At 38.1% G+C, this 15,893-nt stretch overlaps 1 protein-coding gene across 2 annotated transcripts; it reads right to left on the bottom strand.

Annotated features, from left to right (window-relative positions):
• Nucleotides 1-374: 374 nt before the first annotated feature.
• On the bottom strand, nt 375-9,801 carry LOC115114421 (V-type proton ATPase 21 kDa proteolipid subunit c''). Of its 2 annotated transcripts, XR_003861233.2 has the most exons (9): nt 9,524-9,801; nt 8,714-8,762; nt 8,441-8,524; nt 7,764-7,841; nt 4,040-4,109; nt 3,120-3,171; nt 2,656-2,846; nt 2,385-2,486; nt 375-1,380 (listed from the first exon to the last, which is right to left on the bottom strand). XR_003861233.2 is itself a non-coding variant. In XM_029642631.2 (8 exons), the coding sequence occupies exons 1-8, from the start codon at nt 9,588-9,590 to the stop codon at nt 2,460-2,462; spliced, it is 618 nt and encodes a 205-aa protein (XP_029498491.1). In that variant the 5' UTR covers nt 9,591-9,801; the 3' UTR covers nt 375-2,459. The 2 variants fall into 2 exon arrangements, 1 of the variants encoding a protein (XP_029498491.1); XM_029642631.2 differs by having other exon boundaries at nt 375-2,486.
• Between the last annotated feature and the right edge of the window lie 6,092 nt (nt 9,802-15,893).

The raw sequence follows: 15,893 nt of genomic DNA, 5'->3' as shown, positions 1-15,893 counted from the left end.
AAACGACTTACATCCAGAAGAGGATGGGTCACACCTCTGAGCCAGGTTCCTCTAAGTTTTTTTCCTTTTAGGGAGTTTTTCTTGGACACCGATTTCTCCTCAGCTTGCTCTGTGGTCTAGGCCAGGCTGCCCTACCAAGTAAAAAGGCAGTAACTGCTCAATTGGTCAAAAAAAAAAAAGTTGTCATTTTTGATACATGAAATACATGCTTAATCATGGGGACAAGTATCCTGCCTCTATTGTATTTTGGAGAAAATGGGGGTCATGCTGTGAAACCAAGGTAAATAAGAACCATTTCTCTCAGTTCCACACTATGAGCAGTTAGTGCCTTTTTGACAACAGCTGACACAAAAAGCTTCATAAAATACATTCGATTGAACGGTCAGTTTGGTCTATTTTATTCTTTCAAGGACAATTAAGTCAAGAGGACCCACTTTTACACATGACAAAACAATGGATTCACCACAACATATTAAACACAGTCACTAAAGCCAGAGGCATGGTCTAGAGATCTTCATTTACATGACACACCACTACAGTACAGGTGGCCAACCTAGGACCTAGTCTCTCAAAGTAAGCCATGAGCATTCACGGCCCTCTCTCAAGCAGCATACTTTGAAACCAACAACAGTTGGGACTTACAGTCCAAATGTTATCCATTGAAGTAAAATGCTTCAGTACCGAGGCTCTCCAGGAACAGGATGGTCACCCCTGTATTACACCAAAGGTCATTAAGGAATGTTCAAAAGCAAGGAATGAACACCGCTAAATCATTTAAATAAAATGGTTGGTAAGGAGAGGATGTGGAGTCAGTGGGTGCCCTCCATAAGTGCATCTCAAACGGCACCCTATGTCCTATATATAGTGCACTACTGTTGACCGGTCCTGGTCAACAGTAGTGCACTATATATAAGAAATAGTGCTCTAGTCAAACTTAGCGCACTGTGTAGGGAATAGGGCGAAATTTGGGACGAACACAGTCACAGCAAATTGGATGTTATGAATATTAAAATGGATGCCAGTTTGACAATCGACAGAAGGATTGTATTTAACATTTAAGGGCTCAATCTAAGTCTTAAAATCAGTAGCACTGGTGGACATGCATGTTGCAGCTAATTCATTAAATTAAAAAAAATTAAACGAAAGCACGACTAAGAAAAAGGCCAACCGGTCTGAAGTTCTTATCGATGTTCTGCTTGAGTACCATCTCTCCAAAATAATACATGTCAGTCCATTTACAAGACAAGGAGCTTGGCGTATTCAAGCTCAAAGTTACACAAAAATAGAGGAAAGCAGACTGTACAAGGGCAAATGGTCTTGAAGAAAACCGCTACCTTTCTCACTCTCCACAGATAGGTCTGTAAACCCCCTGTTAACTATCTGAGAAGGAAAGAACAAAAAAAAATAGATGGTCACTTAAAATCATATACATGTATATTCAGCCACAGCTCATTCACTGTGGACAAAGACCACTTGCATCAACAAAACAAATCTTACAACCCAAGCTAAGGTACATAGAATGGTAAACACCCTCAGTTCACAAAACAGACCCTTTATATACACAAACAAATTTACTATTCTCATTTTTAACCAATCAGAACCGAAGAGTGCCAACCAAAAAGGTATGCATACATCCACACAACTTAAATGACAGCTGACTAATGTAAAAAAAAATCCAACAATTACCATTTCAGAGTAATATCTCTTTAGATCACCTTTGTATCAATACATTTTGATTCATTTAGTGTTACTATAGTACTGGTTAATTACACCAGTCATTGACAAATATATAGTAACTGAAACTAGTGAAAAACATTATGGATTACATTAGTCATAAATATAATAATTTGCTTTGTTATACCATGACTTTTGCATTCAAACATTTCAATACTTCAAACCAATTTTTTACAGGCATTTATCACGATTCCATGTAATGAACAGAACAGCTCTTTACGGATTTGCGATGGCTCATGAAACTCTAAATTCCTTCTACCTGAACACAGATTCCAGAAAAGGGCATCCATGAGTTTATCTGACTCTGGGGAAGTAGACAGGGCCTCATTGCCAAAATATGGCTTTAAAGAAACCCAATAATAAAAATGTCCTTACTACTACTGACTAATACATTTGATACAACAGTAAAAGTATGTGGGGAATGCCAAGAAGTTTGCTAGAGATGAATCACTTTTTTCCTACAACTGCGATAATACGAACATGAATTTTATTCAAAAGGGATAGGATTTTGTCTTAAACACCTGCAGTTTAATCTAACCTTTCGGTTGCATTCCTTTAAGACAAAATGGTGCAAATATGTCACTCTTCAGCAAATGGTTAAAAACAATCACAGACAAAAAAGACATTTCAATAATTTACTATGTATTTACACAATCCATCTGCTTCTCCAGCTTAGTCTTCCATTGATCTTGTCATCGTGATCTTATGTCTTGCGGATACATCTCCTAGTCACCCATTTTTACTTTCGACGTCTACAAGAAAATACATATTTGATTATGTAATAAGAAAAACAAGAAGAAGCAAACCTATATTCAGTTCATGCAATCAGCTACAGAAAGAGTATGCTATTCAACCAATCAAAGGATGGCTATATAAATACATTTGATTTGATGAAAACTGTGGCAAAAGAATGTCAGTTACCTGCAAGATGGCTACAATCACTCCAAATAGCCCAATTGCACTGCCAAAGATTTCCACAATAAGGATTTTGACGAAGAGGCTGCCGTTCTGGGCATCAGCCAGGGCAGCTCCACTCCCAACGATGCCAACACAGATGCCACAGAAGAGGTTGGAGAAGCCCACAGTAAGACCAGCACCAAACATGGAGTAGCCTGTCAGGAAAGAACACAATAAGCACAGTCTTTACTTTATAGCCTGAAATTGTATTTTACCATTTGAGCTATTGAAGCCAATGGCAAAATGTGCCTACTTTACATCTAATGTTGAGCCTGCCTCTATATCATTGGAAATTAAGAACGCGGTCGGCTTCCAATCAACAACTAGCCTGAGTGCCAGTCTGTTAGTGCCATCATGCCAACTCCTTGTCACTCATGGTCATGCAAAACAGGCTAATTAACACCCAATGTCAGCAATTATCTTCTTACCTGCTTGGTAGTTCCTTGCCCCAATGGTCTCTGGTGTAGTGCCGCTAAAACTCTATAAAAGGGAAAGATGGTGTGTAACGAAATAGAATGATGTCTAATAAAATTGGAGCCGCCTACTACAGTGTCACATCAGTAAGCCTGAAGAAAGATTCAAGGCTGTTCTCCAAGAAGTCCCTTCCTGAGGCTACGGCTAGTTACCTATTTCCTATTCATTGCACTACTTTTGACCAAAAGGAGTACACTATATAGGGAGCCATTTGGGACAAAAACATCTTAATACTATATCACCATAGTCATAAGTACTTTACAACACTGCTTTTTAAGTAAAAATATATTAAAGTACTATTTAAGTCATTTTTGTGTTTGTGGGGGGGGGTATCTGTACTTTACGATTTCTATATTTGACAACTTTTACTTCGCTACATTCTTAAAGAAAATAATGTACTTTTTACTCCATACATTTTCCCTGACACCCAAAACTTTACATTTTGAATGCTGAGCACGACAGAAAATGGTCCAATTCACACACTCCAGAGAACAACCCTGGTCATCCCTACTGCCTCTGATCTGACGGACTCACTACACACAAATGCTTCATTTATAAATTATGTCCGAGTGTTGGAGTGTGCCCCTGGCTATCTGTAAACTTTAAAAACAAGACATTTATCAAAAGTAAGAGAACCAGATGGTATAAGTAAAAATATTTTTGCAATTACATTTACTTTTGATATTTAAGTATATTTTTAACTAAATACCTTAAGACATTTACTCAAGCAGTATTTAACTGGGTGACTATCACTTGAGTCATTTTCGATTAAGGAATATTTACTTTTACTCAAGTATGTTAATTGGGTACTTTTTCCCACCACTGTTAAAGGACACAAATGATTATCATATCACAAGCCACCTCTCATGCTTACCTCAGCCATGTTACTTATCACGATTGCCATGATGATCCCATATATAGCTACGGCCTCACAGAAGATAATGCTGTGGACAGGACGAGACAACAATAGCATTTAACACAAAACATTAATGGGAAAGACTGGTCTTATCAATACAAAACATACATACAGTTGAAGTCGGAAGTTTACATACACCTTAGCCAAATACATGTAAACTCAGTTTCACAATTCCTGACATTTAATCTGAGTAAAAATTCACCGTCTTAAGTCAGATTGGATCACCACTTTATTTTAATAATGTGAAATGTCAGAATAATAGTAGAAAGAATGATTTATTTCAGTTATTTCTTTCATCACATTCCCAGTGGGTCAGAAGTTTACATACACTCAATCAGTATTTGGTAGCATTGTCTTTAAATTGTTGAACTTGGGTCAAACAGTTCAGGTAGCCATCCACAAGCTTCCCACAATAAGTTGGGTGAATTTTGGCCCGTTTCTCCTGACAGAGCTGGTGTAACTGAGTCCGGGATGTAGACCTCCTTGCTCGCACAAGCTTTTTCAGTTCTGCCCACACATTTTCTATAGGATTGAGGTCAGGGCTTGTGATGGCCACTCCAATACCTTGACTTTAGTTGTCCTTAAGCCATTTTGACAACTATGGAAGTATGCTTGGGGTCATTGTCCATTTGGAAGACCCATTTGCGACCAAGCTTTAACTTCCTGACTGATATCTTGAGATGTTGCTTCAATATATCCACAATTTTCCTTCTCATGATGCAATCTATTTTGTGAAGTGCACCAGTCCCTCCTGCAGCAAAGCACCCCCATAACATGATGCTGCCACTCCCGTGCTTCACGGTTGGGATGGTGTTCTTCGGCTTGCAAGCCTCCCCATTTTTCATCCAAACATAACGATGGTCATTATGGCCAAACAGTTCTATTTGTTTCATGAGACCAGAGGACATTTCACCAAAAAGTATGACATTTGATCCCATGTGCAGTTGCAAACCGTAGTCTGGCTTGATTATGGCGGTTTGGGAGCAGTGGCTTCTTCCTTGCTGAGTGGCCTTTCAGGTTATGTCGATACTGGACTCGTTTTACTGTGGATATAGATACTTTTCTACCTTTTTCCTCCAGCATCTTCACAAGGTCCTTTGCTGTTGTTCTGGGATTGACTTGCACTTCTCGCACCAAAGTACTTTCATCTCTAGGAGACAGAACGAATCTCCCTCCTGAGCGGTATGACGGCTGCGTAGTCCCATGGTGTTTATACATGCGTACTATTGTATGTACAGATGAACGTGGTACCTTCAGTCATTTGGAAATTGCTCCCAAGGATGAACCAGACTTGTGGAGGTCTACAATTTTCTTTGAGGTCTTGGCTGATTTCTTTTGGTTTTCCCATGATGTCAAGCAAAGAGTCACTGAGTTTGAAGGTAAGCCTTCTGACCCACTGGAATTATGATACAGTGAATTATAAGTGAAATAATCTGTCTGTAAACAATTGTTGGAAAAATTACTTGTGTCATGCACAAAGTAGATGTCCTAACCGACTTGCGAAAACTATAGTTCGTTAACAAGAAATTTGTAGAGTGGTTGAAAAAGAGTTTTAATGACTCGTTTTCACATCAAAGCAGATTCCAACTTCAACATACATACACAAATGTAGAATAGTGAAGACATCAAAACTGAATTAACACATATGGAATCATGTAGTAAAACAATTAATGAAAGTAAAACAAATCAAAATATATTTTAGATTGAGATTCTTCAAAGTAGCCACCCGTTGCCTTCATAACAGATTTGCACACTCTTGGCATTCTCTTAACCAGGATCACCTGGAATGCTTAACCAACCGTCTTGAAGGAGTTCCCACACATGCTGAGTACTTGTTGGCTGCTTTTCCTTCACTCTGCGGTCCAACTGATCCCATTGTGGAGGCCAGCTCATCTGATGCAGTACTCCATCACTCTCCTTCTTAGTCAAATAGCTCTTACACAGCCTGGAGGTGTGTTGGGTCATTGTCCCGCTAAAAAGCATAAACCAGATGGGATGGTGTATCGCTGCAGAATTCTGTGGTAGCCATACAGGTTGTGTGCCTTGAATTCAAAATAAATCATTGAGCGTGACCAGCAAGGCACCCCCACACCTTCATGCTTCACAGTGGGAACCACACATGCAGAGATCATCCGTACACCTACTCTGTGTCTCAAAGACACAGTGGTTGGAATAAATACTCTCAAATTTGGACACATCAGACCAAAGGACAGATTTCGACCCGTCTAATGTCCATTGCTCATGTTTCTTGGCCCAAGCAAGTCTATTCTTCTTACTAGAGTACTTTAATAGTTTCCTTGCAGCAATTTGACCATGAAGGCCTGATTCACACAGTCTCCTCTGAGGCAAATCTTATGTCACATTCACCGAATACAACAGGCAGACCATACAGTGAAATGCTTACTTACAAGCCCTTAACCAACAATGCAGTTTAAATTATTTATTTATCAATTTGTAAGTCGCTCTGGATAAGAGCGTCTGCTAAATGACTTAAATGTAATGTAAATGTAATTTATTTTAAATACCCCCAAAGAATAAGGAAAAAAGTTACAAATAATTAAAGAGCAGCAGTAAAATAACAATAGCGAGGCTATATAAAGAGGGTACAGGTACAGAGTCAATGTGTGCGGGCACCGGTTAGTCGAGGTTGAGATGTCTGTTACTTGAACTCTGAAGCTTTTATATGGGCTGCAATTTGAAGCTGGTAACTAACCTATTCTCTGTAGCAGAGGTAACTCTGGGTCTTCCTTTCCTGTGGCAGTGCTCACGAGAGCCAGTTTCATCATAGCGCTTGATGTTTTTTGCGGCGGCACTTCAAAGTCCTTGAAATGTTCCGGATTGACTGACCTTCTTGTCTTAAAGTAATGATGGACTTGTCGTTTCTCTATGCTTGTTTGAGCTGTTCTTGCAATAATATGGACTTGGTCTTTTACCAAATAGGTCTATCTTCTGTATACCACCCCTACCTTGTCACATCACAATTAACAGGCCCAAACGCATTAAGGAAAGAAATTCCACAAATTAACTTTTAACATGGCACACCTGTTAATTGAAATTACTACCTCATGACGCTGGTTGAGAGAATGCGAAGTGTGCAAAGCTGTCATCAAGGCAAAGGGTGGCTACTTTGAAGAATCTCAAATATATTTTGATTATCACTTGTGGTTACTACATAATTCCATATTTTTATTTTAACCTTTATTTAACTAGGCAAGTCAGTTAAGAACAAATTCTTATTTTACAATGACGGCCTACACCGGCCAAATCCTCCCCTAACCTGGATGACGCTGGGCCAATTGTGCGCCGCCCTATGGGACACCCAATCACGGCCGGTTGTGATACAGCCCGGGATCGAATCAGGGTCTGTAGTGATGCCTCTAGCACTGAGATGTAGTGCCCTAAACCGCTGCGCCACTCAGGGACCATATGTGTAATTTCATAGTTTTGATGTCTTCACTATTACAATGTAGAAGATAGTAAAAAAAGAAAGAAAAACCCTGGAATGAATAGGTGTCCCCAAACTTTTGAATGTATATATACACAGTACGCAAATATAGACAAAAATTAAGCCTAGATTTGGACTAAAAAGCATTTTTAAATGGTGATTTTAGTCCAGGGGTAAACTTAATCTGGGTCTGAGAAACAGGCCCATAATGACACATTTTCACTTTAAATATCTTACCTGACCAAATTCTTTGTTTTAATCCGTGGTGCTTTTACACCACCTCCTATGATGCTGGAACCTGTGATGTAAATGCCCCTGTAAAACAAGGAAAACCAAATTCATTATGAACATAAAACTAGGTTTGGATGATACCTGGGGGACCTCTTCTACAATGTTACTCCAAATATTGCAATATCCGATATAATCGTGTTGCGCCGTTAATGACTAGATAATTCCAGACTGTGTAATTTGCATTTATTTTCAATATTATTGTCACATTCTCACTTAATAATCTTAGTTTGGTGAAAAACTAAGGCTAAGTTAATTAAATGTAGACATCATTTAACATATTGATACCGCCTAACTAATAAAACTGCAGTTTTGATTTGTAAAGTTCAAGTAGAGTATAGTCTAGCACGCCACAATATATCGTCAATGTCAAATCAAGATATTCGATTTAAATCATAAAAATCTGACCAACCCTACATAAAGCAGAACATAAAAACAGTGATACACTAAAATAATAATCCTGCCATCCACGAGTAGTAATTTAGCCTGCTGAAATAGGGAAGAGGATGGGGACAAGACATTAGTTGCCATTTGAATTTTCAAATCTAATTTCAGAACTTCCCTTATTCATATTGGACAATCTCTTCTGATGAAACACTCAAAAGGGGAAAATTAAGAATACTCACCAAGCTGCTCCGACAACAGAGAGCGAGATGGCCAAGCCAATCCCAAGGTTTGCCCACATAAAGGGCGACGTTTCTGTCAAGAACCTGAGTGAGAGAGTATCATTTTACCATGAAATCAAATATTTTAAGCTTTGGTCTAGGTCAACACTTCTGAAATACCACCTGACTGGAATTCTATTAGTAATCAGCACCAGACTCAAGAATATAGGCTAAAATTCTATGCCTATGATATATCCTACTATTCTAACTAAGACAAGAGACTGTCATACTAACCATGCTACATCAAAGCGGAATCCAAGGTCGAAGATTGTGTAGCAGATACCTGAAAAATATCACCAACGCAGGAAAAAAAGTGGAAACGTTTTCATGAGTTTATGCATGTATGTGTACACTGTATGTAGATGTATGTGTGTTGCAGTACAGAACAGTTCTGTACAGTACATGCAATGTCAAGCCACTTAGTTACAGAACCAAATTGTGCCCGAGAAATTATGAAATGTCAGAAGGTAAGCGTGATAACTCACCCTTACACGAGAAGTGCTTAGGTTCCTATTTTTCTGACTGTAGAAACTAAGCTAGCTTGATTTATTTAGCTGTTGTGGTATATACGTTTTCTATAGTAAAGTTATGCTGTTAGTGCAGGGCCTTATATTATGCAGTCGAACATTAGTTAGTTAATCGCTTGCTAGCTAACGTTAACTAGTTAGTTAGCTACGTTACTTCCTGTAAGCATTTTGTCAAATTCTTACAAATGGCTAAACAAGTTTTTGGACGGCAGTCCCACAAGCGTAATTAACAACATACATTGTAAAGAAGCTAGAAAGCTAAATAACTAGGGATCCTGAAACAATATGACATATGTGAACAAGCCATCACATCACTGCAGAGACAACTTAATTACTACTAACTAGCAGCGGGATAACGTCACGTTAGTTAACAAGTCAGCACAGTATCTGTCAAGCAGACATTCACAATCAATAAATACAAACGAGTGTTTAAAAAAAAAATCAAGTATATTTTTGCCATCATCATTAGCTAACTAAACCCATTACATTAGCTAGCAAATATACAACGTTTTCTTACCAACGATGAGAATAGTACTCCAGAAGGCCAAAGTGACCCCGGTGTAGAGAATGGCGTGTCCGTTCATGATCCACTCAATCACCCAAACCGCGATATTTTACGGGCACTCTCGCAACACTACCTTCAGGTTGGTGTTTACAATTGACGCCAAATGGTCTGAATAATATAAATAATGTTAATCACCCCCCGAAATCGTTCAATTGGAGAAGAAAAGTCGAACCATCAAAAAGGGAAGGAATGCAGTCAGCTGATCGAGCTTGACTTGAGCATGTGACTGATAACCAACGTCATTCTACTTCCTGTTTTCCACAGCCGCGGGAGCTTCAAAGCAGCCTCCGCTGCTCATGTCTAGAATGGGATACCGATTTTGTCAAATTGATTAATGAAATGTTATTTTCGTGTCAAATCGCCATTTGGCAACCCATCCCTTATGGGATTAATTGACACATAAACAAACATTACAATAATTCACTATGGTAATTAAATGCTAATTCTTCTTCCGGTGTTCTCTGCATTGTATAAAGAGTGAAAAAAAGTATAATAATCTATACATAATAGTAAATAAGGTTATCCAAACAATAATTACGTCCCTAGAGCAGTAAAATAATATACATACATGTATACATTCATTACGACAGACAGACAAATAAATACAGAAATAAAAAGAAACAGAAGTCACTTGAAAACAGTCTGGCAAAAAAAGAAGATTCATATGGGAGACAAGCCTATACACAATCTATATACACACATGCCATTTACCACATAGAAGATTCATATGGGAGACAAGCCTATACACAATCTATATACACACATGCCATTTACCACATAGAAGCAAAATATTTTTACAATTTAATTGTAGGTAGCCCTTTTTCTTTTATTCCAGGATTTATCTAAATATTCCGCAAACAGAAATACACAATGGACAAAAAAACACTTACATTTCTCCTCATCACTCAGCCACATAATGCCAGTATATATCTGGTGTGCTTTCTGGAATAAGAGCAAGCGTATATCGTAGAGGATAAACTGAGTTTCACTCTCACTCTCTTTTAAAGGTTACATAGTCTTTCCTCTTCCATTTCACCACAATACCGACCTGTTTCAATACGCAGACGCAATATCCCTGATCTTACCTGTTTCAATACCCAGAGACAATATCCCTGATCTTACCTGTTTCAATACGCAGAGACAATATCCCTGATCTTACCTGTGCACATAGTGATCTCTTGCTTTTAGCTAGGTTATACATAATATACAGCCCACACACAAATTCACCCTTAATCAAACAAAAGGTTCTCAATTTGGGTTTATGATTCATCTCCTCCATTTGTTGTTGTTGTATTGCATCAGTTGTTTTTTAATCATATTTATGTCTCCCTTAATTAGTTTGTTTGTACAGATGTCAGACTGTTGAAAAAGGTCAGACATTTCAGTTGTCCAGGTTGTCTCTATGGATAGATTCCATAAAAAAACGTTACTAGCTATTCTGGCAGTTGGCATATCCAATAGTCTATTCCAAAGTCTCACCATACACGCCTTCCATCTCACCTTACAGGGTTCCCAGCCCATGTCCCCAGTTATTGCAAGTATGGGTGCAAACTTGTGGACACCTAAAAAGTAATATACATCTCTCTTTATGGACATTTTCCTTTCTAAAATACATCTTAGCACCCCACACTCCTGATGAACAGTCCAGAACAGGACACACACATGCCTGATACAGTTTGAAATACGTAGCATAACCAATAACTTTGAGTGTTTTTGTTTTTCCTATAACTCCCCCAAGATCTCTACTTGCTGAGTCGGCCAGGGCAGATGCTCCGTATAGAAAGCAACTATGTTCATCAATAAAAATACCCAAATATTTATAAATGCTTGTAAACTCAAGAATGTCTCACCAAAACAAAACTGAAAAACACTTCTCTTAGCACCTGGTTTTCTAAAAATGCATTATCTGTGTTTTGTCTGGTTGATCATGGGTCTCCATCTTTTACACCAATTAACTGCACATAAAAACATTTTCTGCAGGTCTTGTTCAGTTTCTGCCATCAAAATAATATCATCAGGATATAAAAGGATACTTAGCATTTCATCATCATATCTTACTCCAATATTTAACTGTTTAATTTACTTTGCCAAATCATTTATAAACAAAGAAAAACGAAGTCCAGTAGTCCCGTTCAGTACAACGAGAGTGTGTATTGCACAACGTCGAGTTCTACAGCAGACAGGACTTGATTTCCATAGAATCACTTGATGGCTAGCTACAATTCGCCAGTAAATATACTTTCTACTGAGCACTACATTCATTACATGATGTCATAACTATAACTATAGCAATGGGAATATGGCATGAGAGATGGAAATAAATAACAAAGTAATTGGCTGCTTAGATTTAGTTTGTATTATTTTTTACTTAAAAAAAATAAAATAAAAAAATAAGTGGAACTCATGCTAGAACGGGCCAATAGGATCTCTCTAGCTCGTGCTTGGCTCTTCCCACCTCCTTGCTTGTTCTGCCCACCATGACTAATTTGTTCGCATTGGAAAGGACAGGCTGTGGTCCATCTTGGTTTTGATTTAAAAAATCTTTGGCCAAATGCTCACTGGCTTCGCTTGCAGTCAATGCTACTGCAATGTCATACTATTTTGGAGCAGACAGCATCAGATAGATGGCCTACACGCCCTCAGATGCTTTCTCCGATGAGATACAGTACATTCAGCCTCTTGTGAATTGAAGAAAAATTATGAGCAAAGATTTTGCTATACTGAGACTTTGCCTCTTCCACTCTGTTTCCTGTAAGCAAAGACTGTGTAGGAATCGTTCATACATTTCAAGTCGGAAGTTTACATACACCTAGGTTGGAGTCATTAAAACTTGTTTTCAACCACTCCACAAATTTCTTGTTAACAAACTAGAGTTCTGGCAAGTCCGTTAGGACATCTACTTTGTGCATGACACAAGTAATTTTTCCAACAATTGTTTACAGACAGATTATTTCACTTATAATTCACTGTATCACAATTCCGGTGGGTCAGAAGTTTACATACACTAAGTTGACTGTGCCTTTAAACAGCTTGGAAAATTCCATAAAATGATATTATGGCTTTAGAAGCTTCTGATGGGCTAATTGAAATCATTTGAGTCAATTGGAGGTGTATCTGTGGATGTATTTCAAGGCCTACCTTCAAACTCAGTGCCTCTTTGCTTGACATCATGGGAAAATCAAAAGAAATCATCCAAGACCTCAGAAAGAAAATTGTAGACTGGTTCATCCTTGGGAGCAATTTCCAAACGCCTGAAGGTACCACGACCATCTGTACAAACAACAGTACGCAACTATAAACACCATGGGACCACGCAGCCGCTATAACGTACTTTGGTGCGAAAAGTGCAAGTCAATCCCAGAACAACAGCAAAGGACCTTGTGAAGATGCTGGAGGAAACAGGTATAAAAGTATCTATATCCACAGTAATACGAGTCCTATGTCGACATAACCTGAAAAGCCACTCAGCAAGGAAGAAGCCACTGCTCCAAAACCACCACAAAAAAAGCCAGTCAGGAAGTTAAAGCTTGTTCGCAAATGGGTCTTCCAAATGGACAATGACCCCAAGCATACTTCCAAAGTTGTAGCAAAATGGCTTAAGCACAACAAAGTCAAGGTATTGGAGTAGCCATCACAAAGCCCTGACCTTAATCCTATAGAAAATGTGTGGGCAGAACTGAAAAAGTTGTAGGCTGTGCTTCGATTACGATTTGGCTTGGAAAGGTTTTTTCACCTGGTCACATACAGCTGATGTGTTGTGCATTGAAGTCCACAAGCGAAGGGAAATGGTGAGAGGAGGAAAGCACAGATATGCAAGAAGGAATGCAACGTGGCTGCTATGAAAGTGAACTGTGTTACCGCATGTTCAGGGGTGTATTCATTCTGCCGATTGTGTTGAAAAATGTTTTTAAACGGAAGCAAAGTAACGAATTGGGAATAAACATAACTGAATTTGTCCAATAAAAACTCTTGTTCGCAACTTTTGGACTTATGATTACTCTGTCCATGTGTCACTGTCACCTTCATTTTTTCTCTTGGCCTGTGTGCACCTAGTTTGTAAACTTTAATTCATAGGCTATATTGTAGAAAACTCATGGTGGGTATAGTATAGGCAAAATTGGAGTATCCTGTAATAGCCTAAACCTATCAATGTTACATTGAACTGGATGAATGGAATATGAAGCAGTACCAGAGCGCCAAGTCTAGGTCCAAAAGTCTCATTAACAGCTTCTACCCCCAATCCATAAGACTGCTGAACAATTAATCAAATGGCCACCCAGACTATTTACATTGAAACCCCCCCTCCATTGTTTTTACACTGCTGCTGTAAATAGCCTCATTATTGTTATTTTATTGTGTTATTTTTTATTTAAAAAATGTACTTTAGTTTATTTTGTAAATATTTTCTTCACTCTATTTCTTGAACTGCATTGTTGGTTAAGGGCTGGTTGGTAAAGCATTTCGGTGCATGTGACAAATACAATTGATTTTAATGACAGTCATCCAATATTCTGTAATAGAAATAAGGCCATTAAACAAACTGTCCCCCCTTGTCTTAAATGGCATGACAACGACTGCTGTAGCTCAATGTTAGGAATAATAAGTAGCAAATTACAGGTGTAAGTTATTCAGTGCCTTTCTGTGTTGTTCAATAACCACTTGATGGCGCTAAATCCCTGGTTGAATGTGCAAATGACTTGACCAGATGGACTGGTGCTTTTCTGAACCATAAAATTGCATGTTATGTTCAGAAATGGATCTGTTTAGAAGTGATGCATTATTATTTGTACATTTCAAAGTCAGTCTGGAATCAGTAAAATGTATAATTTGAACGTTCAACCCATTATGTAGCCCTACATAAAATAATTTAATGAATTGTATGATGTTCTTGCCTTTCAATATCATTGAAAGCTCACCATCAGACTGATGTCACATTGACTTTCACAGCCAGAAAGAGACAAGAGCATGCACAAAATCCACGGTTTGTCAAGGGAAAATGTCCGTAGTTTTATCCTTTACAAACCCTGCAATCCATGAAACCTTTTATTCATTCAATTTGCCTGCCCTTTTTAAATAGACATTTGCTTTGATATCCAGTCGAAGAGGCACCACACAGCCTGAAATTGATATTTTGAAGATACTTTTTGTTATACTGGTTGTTGGATTTTTCTTTCAAAATGTCTTGTGGACTTTTATATAAAACAACATTCTTGGTTCAGTATAATAGCCTATATAGCTGGATAGATCCATTTAGATTGCTTAGCATGAGAGAAAAAAAGAGAGACATTGAATTGGAATCAGTGCATAAGTTAGCTTTATTCATTCAGAGCACACTAAAAGCTCAGATCCATAAAGCAAAAATGAATCTGACATTTTGCAGGTGGAAGTCAATGAGTGCCATAACCAGACCAACATTATAAACTGGGAATAGAACTAAATAAACAAAGAATGCTGCCTATATGGAAGAACATAATGTGTTATGGTGATACGTATCAACAGAGGGAGTGAACACCTGTATTCAGATGTACAGAAACTGTAGCTAGGTTAATGACAGGGCCACTGTTGCCATTTAGCTGACATTATGTTATTTTCCAAGTCATCACGTATTGTTAGAGTCTCCTTGTGTTCTGTTCTCAATTGGTAATGCAAGATTCAAACACAGATGCATGAGCTGGCATGTGCCATAAACATCAGTGGGTATATGCCTGTCAGACTGCAAATTGTAATTGAGAGAACATGTCCCTTAGACTAATTAACCTACTCTGAAAGGGTGATGTGAGCAGTAAACCTTCCAATCATTCCATTTTCCACCCAAATATATAATTTTACTCTATTCTTACCTAACCACACTTCAATTTTCTTCCTCAGAAGTGATGTAGACCTGCACACATTTACATACTAAATGTAAATGAGCTCAGCCTAGAAAAGGGTCAAATGTAGAACAGAATACATGTCATTGCTGGAATTATACAGTTTTATAGCAGAAAAAAAGATAACCGAATAAAAATTCAATCTTAGAAGAAAAGCGTTTAGAAATGTCAGACTTGATTTGAAGCTTCAGTTGAATTCATTTAGTGATATCTACATTTCAGTTCCTATGTAACTACAAGGTTATTACTACATTTGTTACTATAGTAACACACTGTAGGTGTTACAAAACAACATATTCGCAAACCTTTTTATTGTATGATGCACTTTCCCACTTATGTTATTTTCTTTTAAGATGAAAAATGAGTTATGACACAGTGGCATTCTACCAGAAGAATTGGCAATATATCAAGGTTGTCCTCATTGAAAGTGAATAATGGTATTTTTCAGCTTG

This window comes from Oncorhynchus nerka, linkage group LG9b (genome assembly GCF_034236695.1).
Source record: "Oncorhynchus nerka isolate Pitt River linkage group LG9b, Oner_Uvic_2.0, whole genome shotgun sequence".
NCBI classification, from domain to species: Eukaryota; Metazoa; Chordata; class Actinopteri; order Salmoniformes; family Salmonidae; genus Oncorhynchus; species Oncorhynchus nerka.
Note: the sequence above shows the minus strand (reverse complement) of the source record. Positions and strands in the feature narration are given on the sequence as shown.

Excerpts from the sequence above, each read along its gene's own strand:
- LOC115114421 (XM_029642631.2), bottom strand. The coding sequence starts at position 9,590 with ATGAACGGACACGCCATTCTCTACACCGGGGTCACTTTGGCCTTCTGG. Across the intron at positions 4,110-7,763 it reads AAAACAAAGAATTTGGTCAG|CATTATCTTCTGTGAGGCCG; the intron begins GTAAGATATTTA and ends TCCTGTCCACAG. Across the intron at positions 2,487-2,655 it reads TGATTGTAGCCATCTTGCAG|ACGTCGAAAGTAAAAATGGG; the intron begins GTAACTGACATT and ends ATTTTCTTGTAG.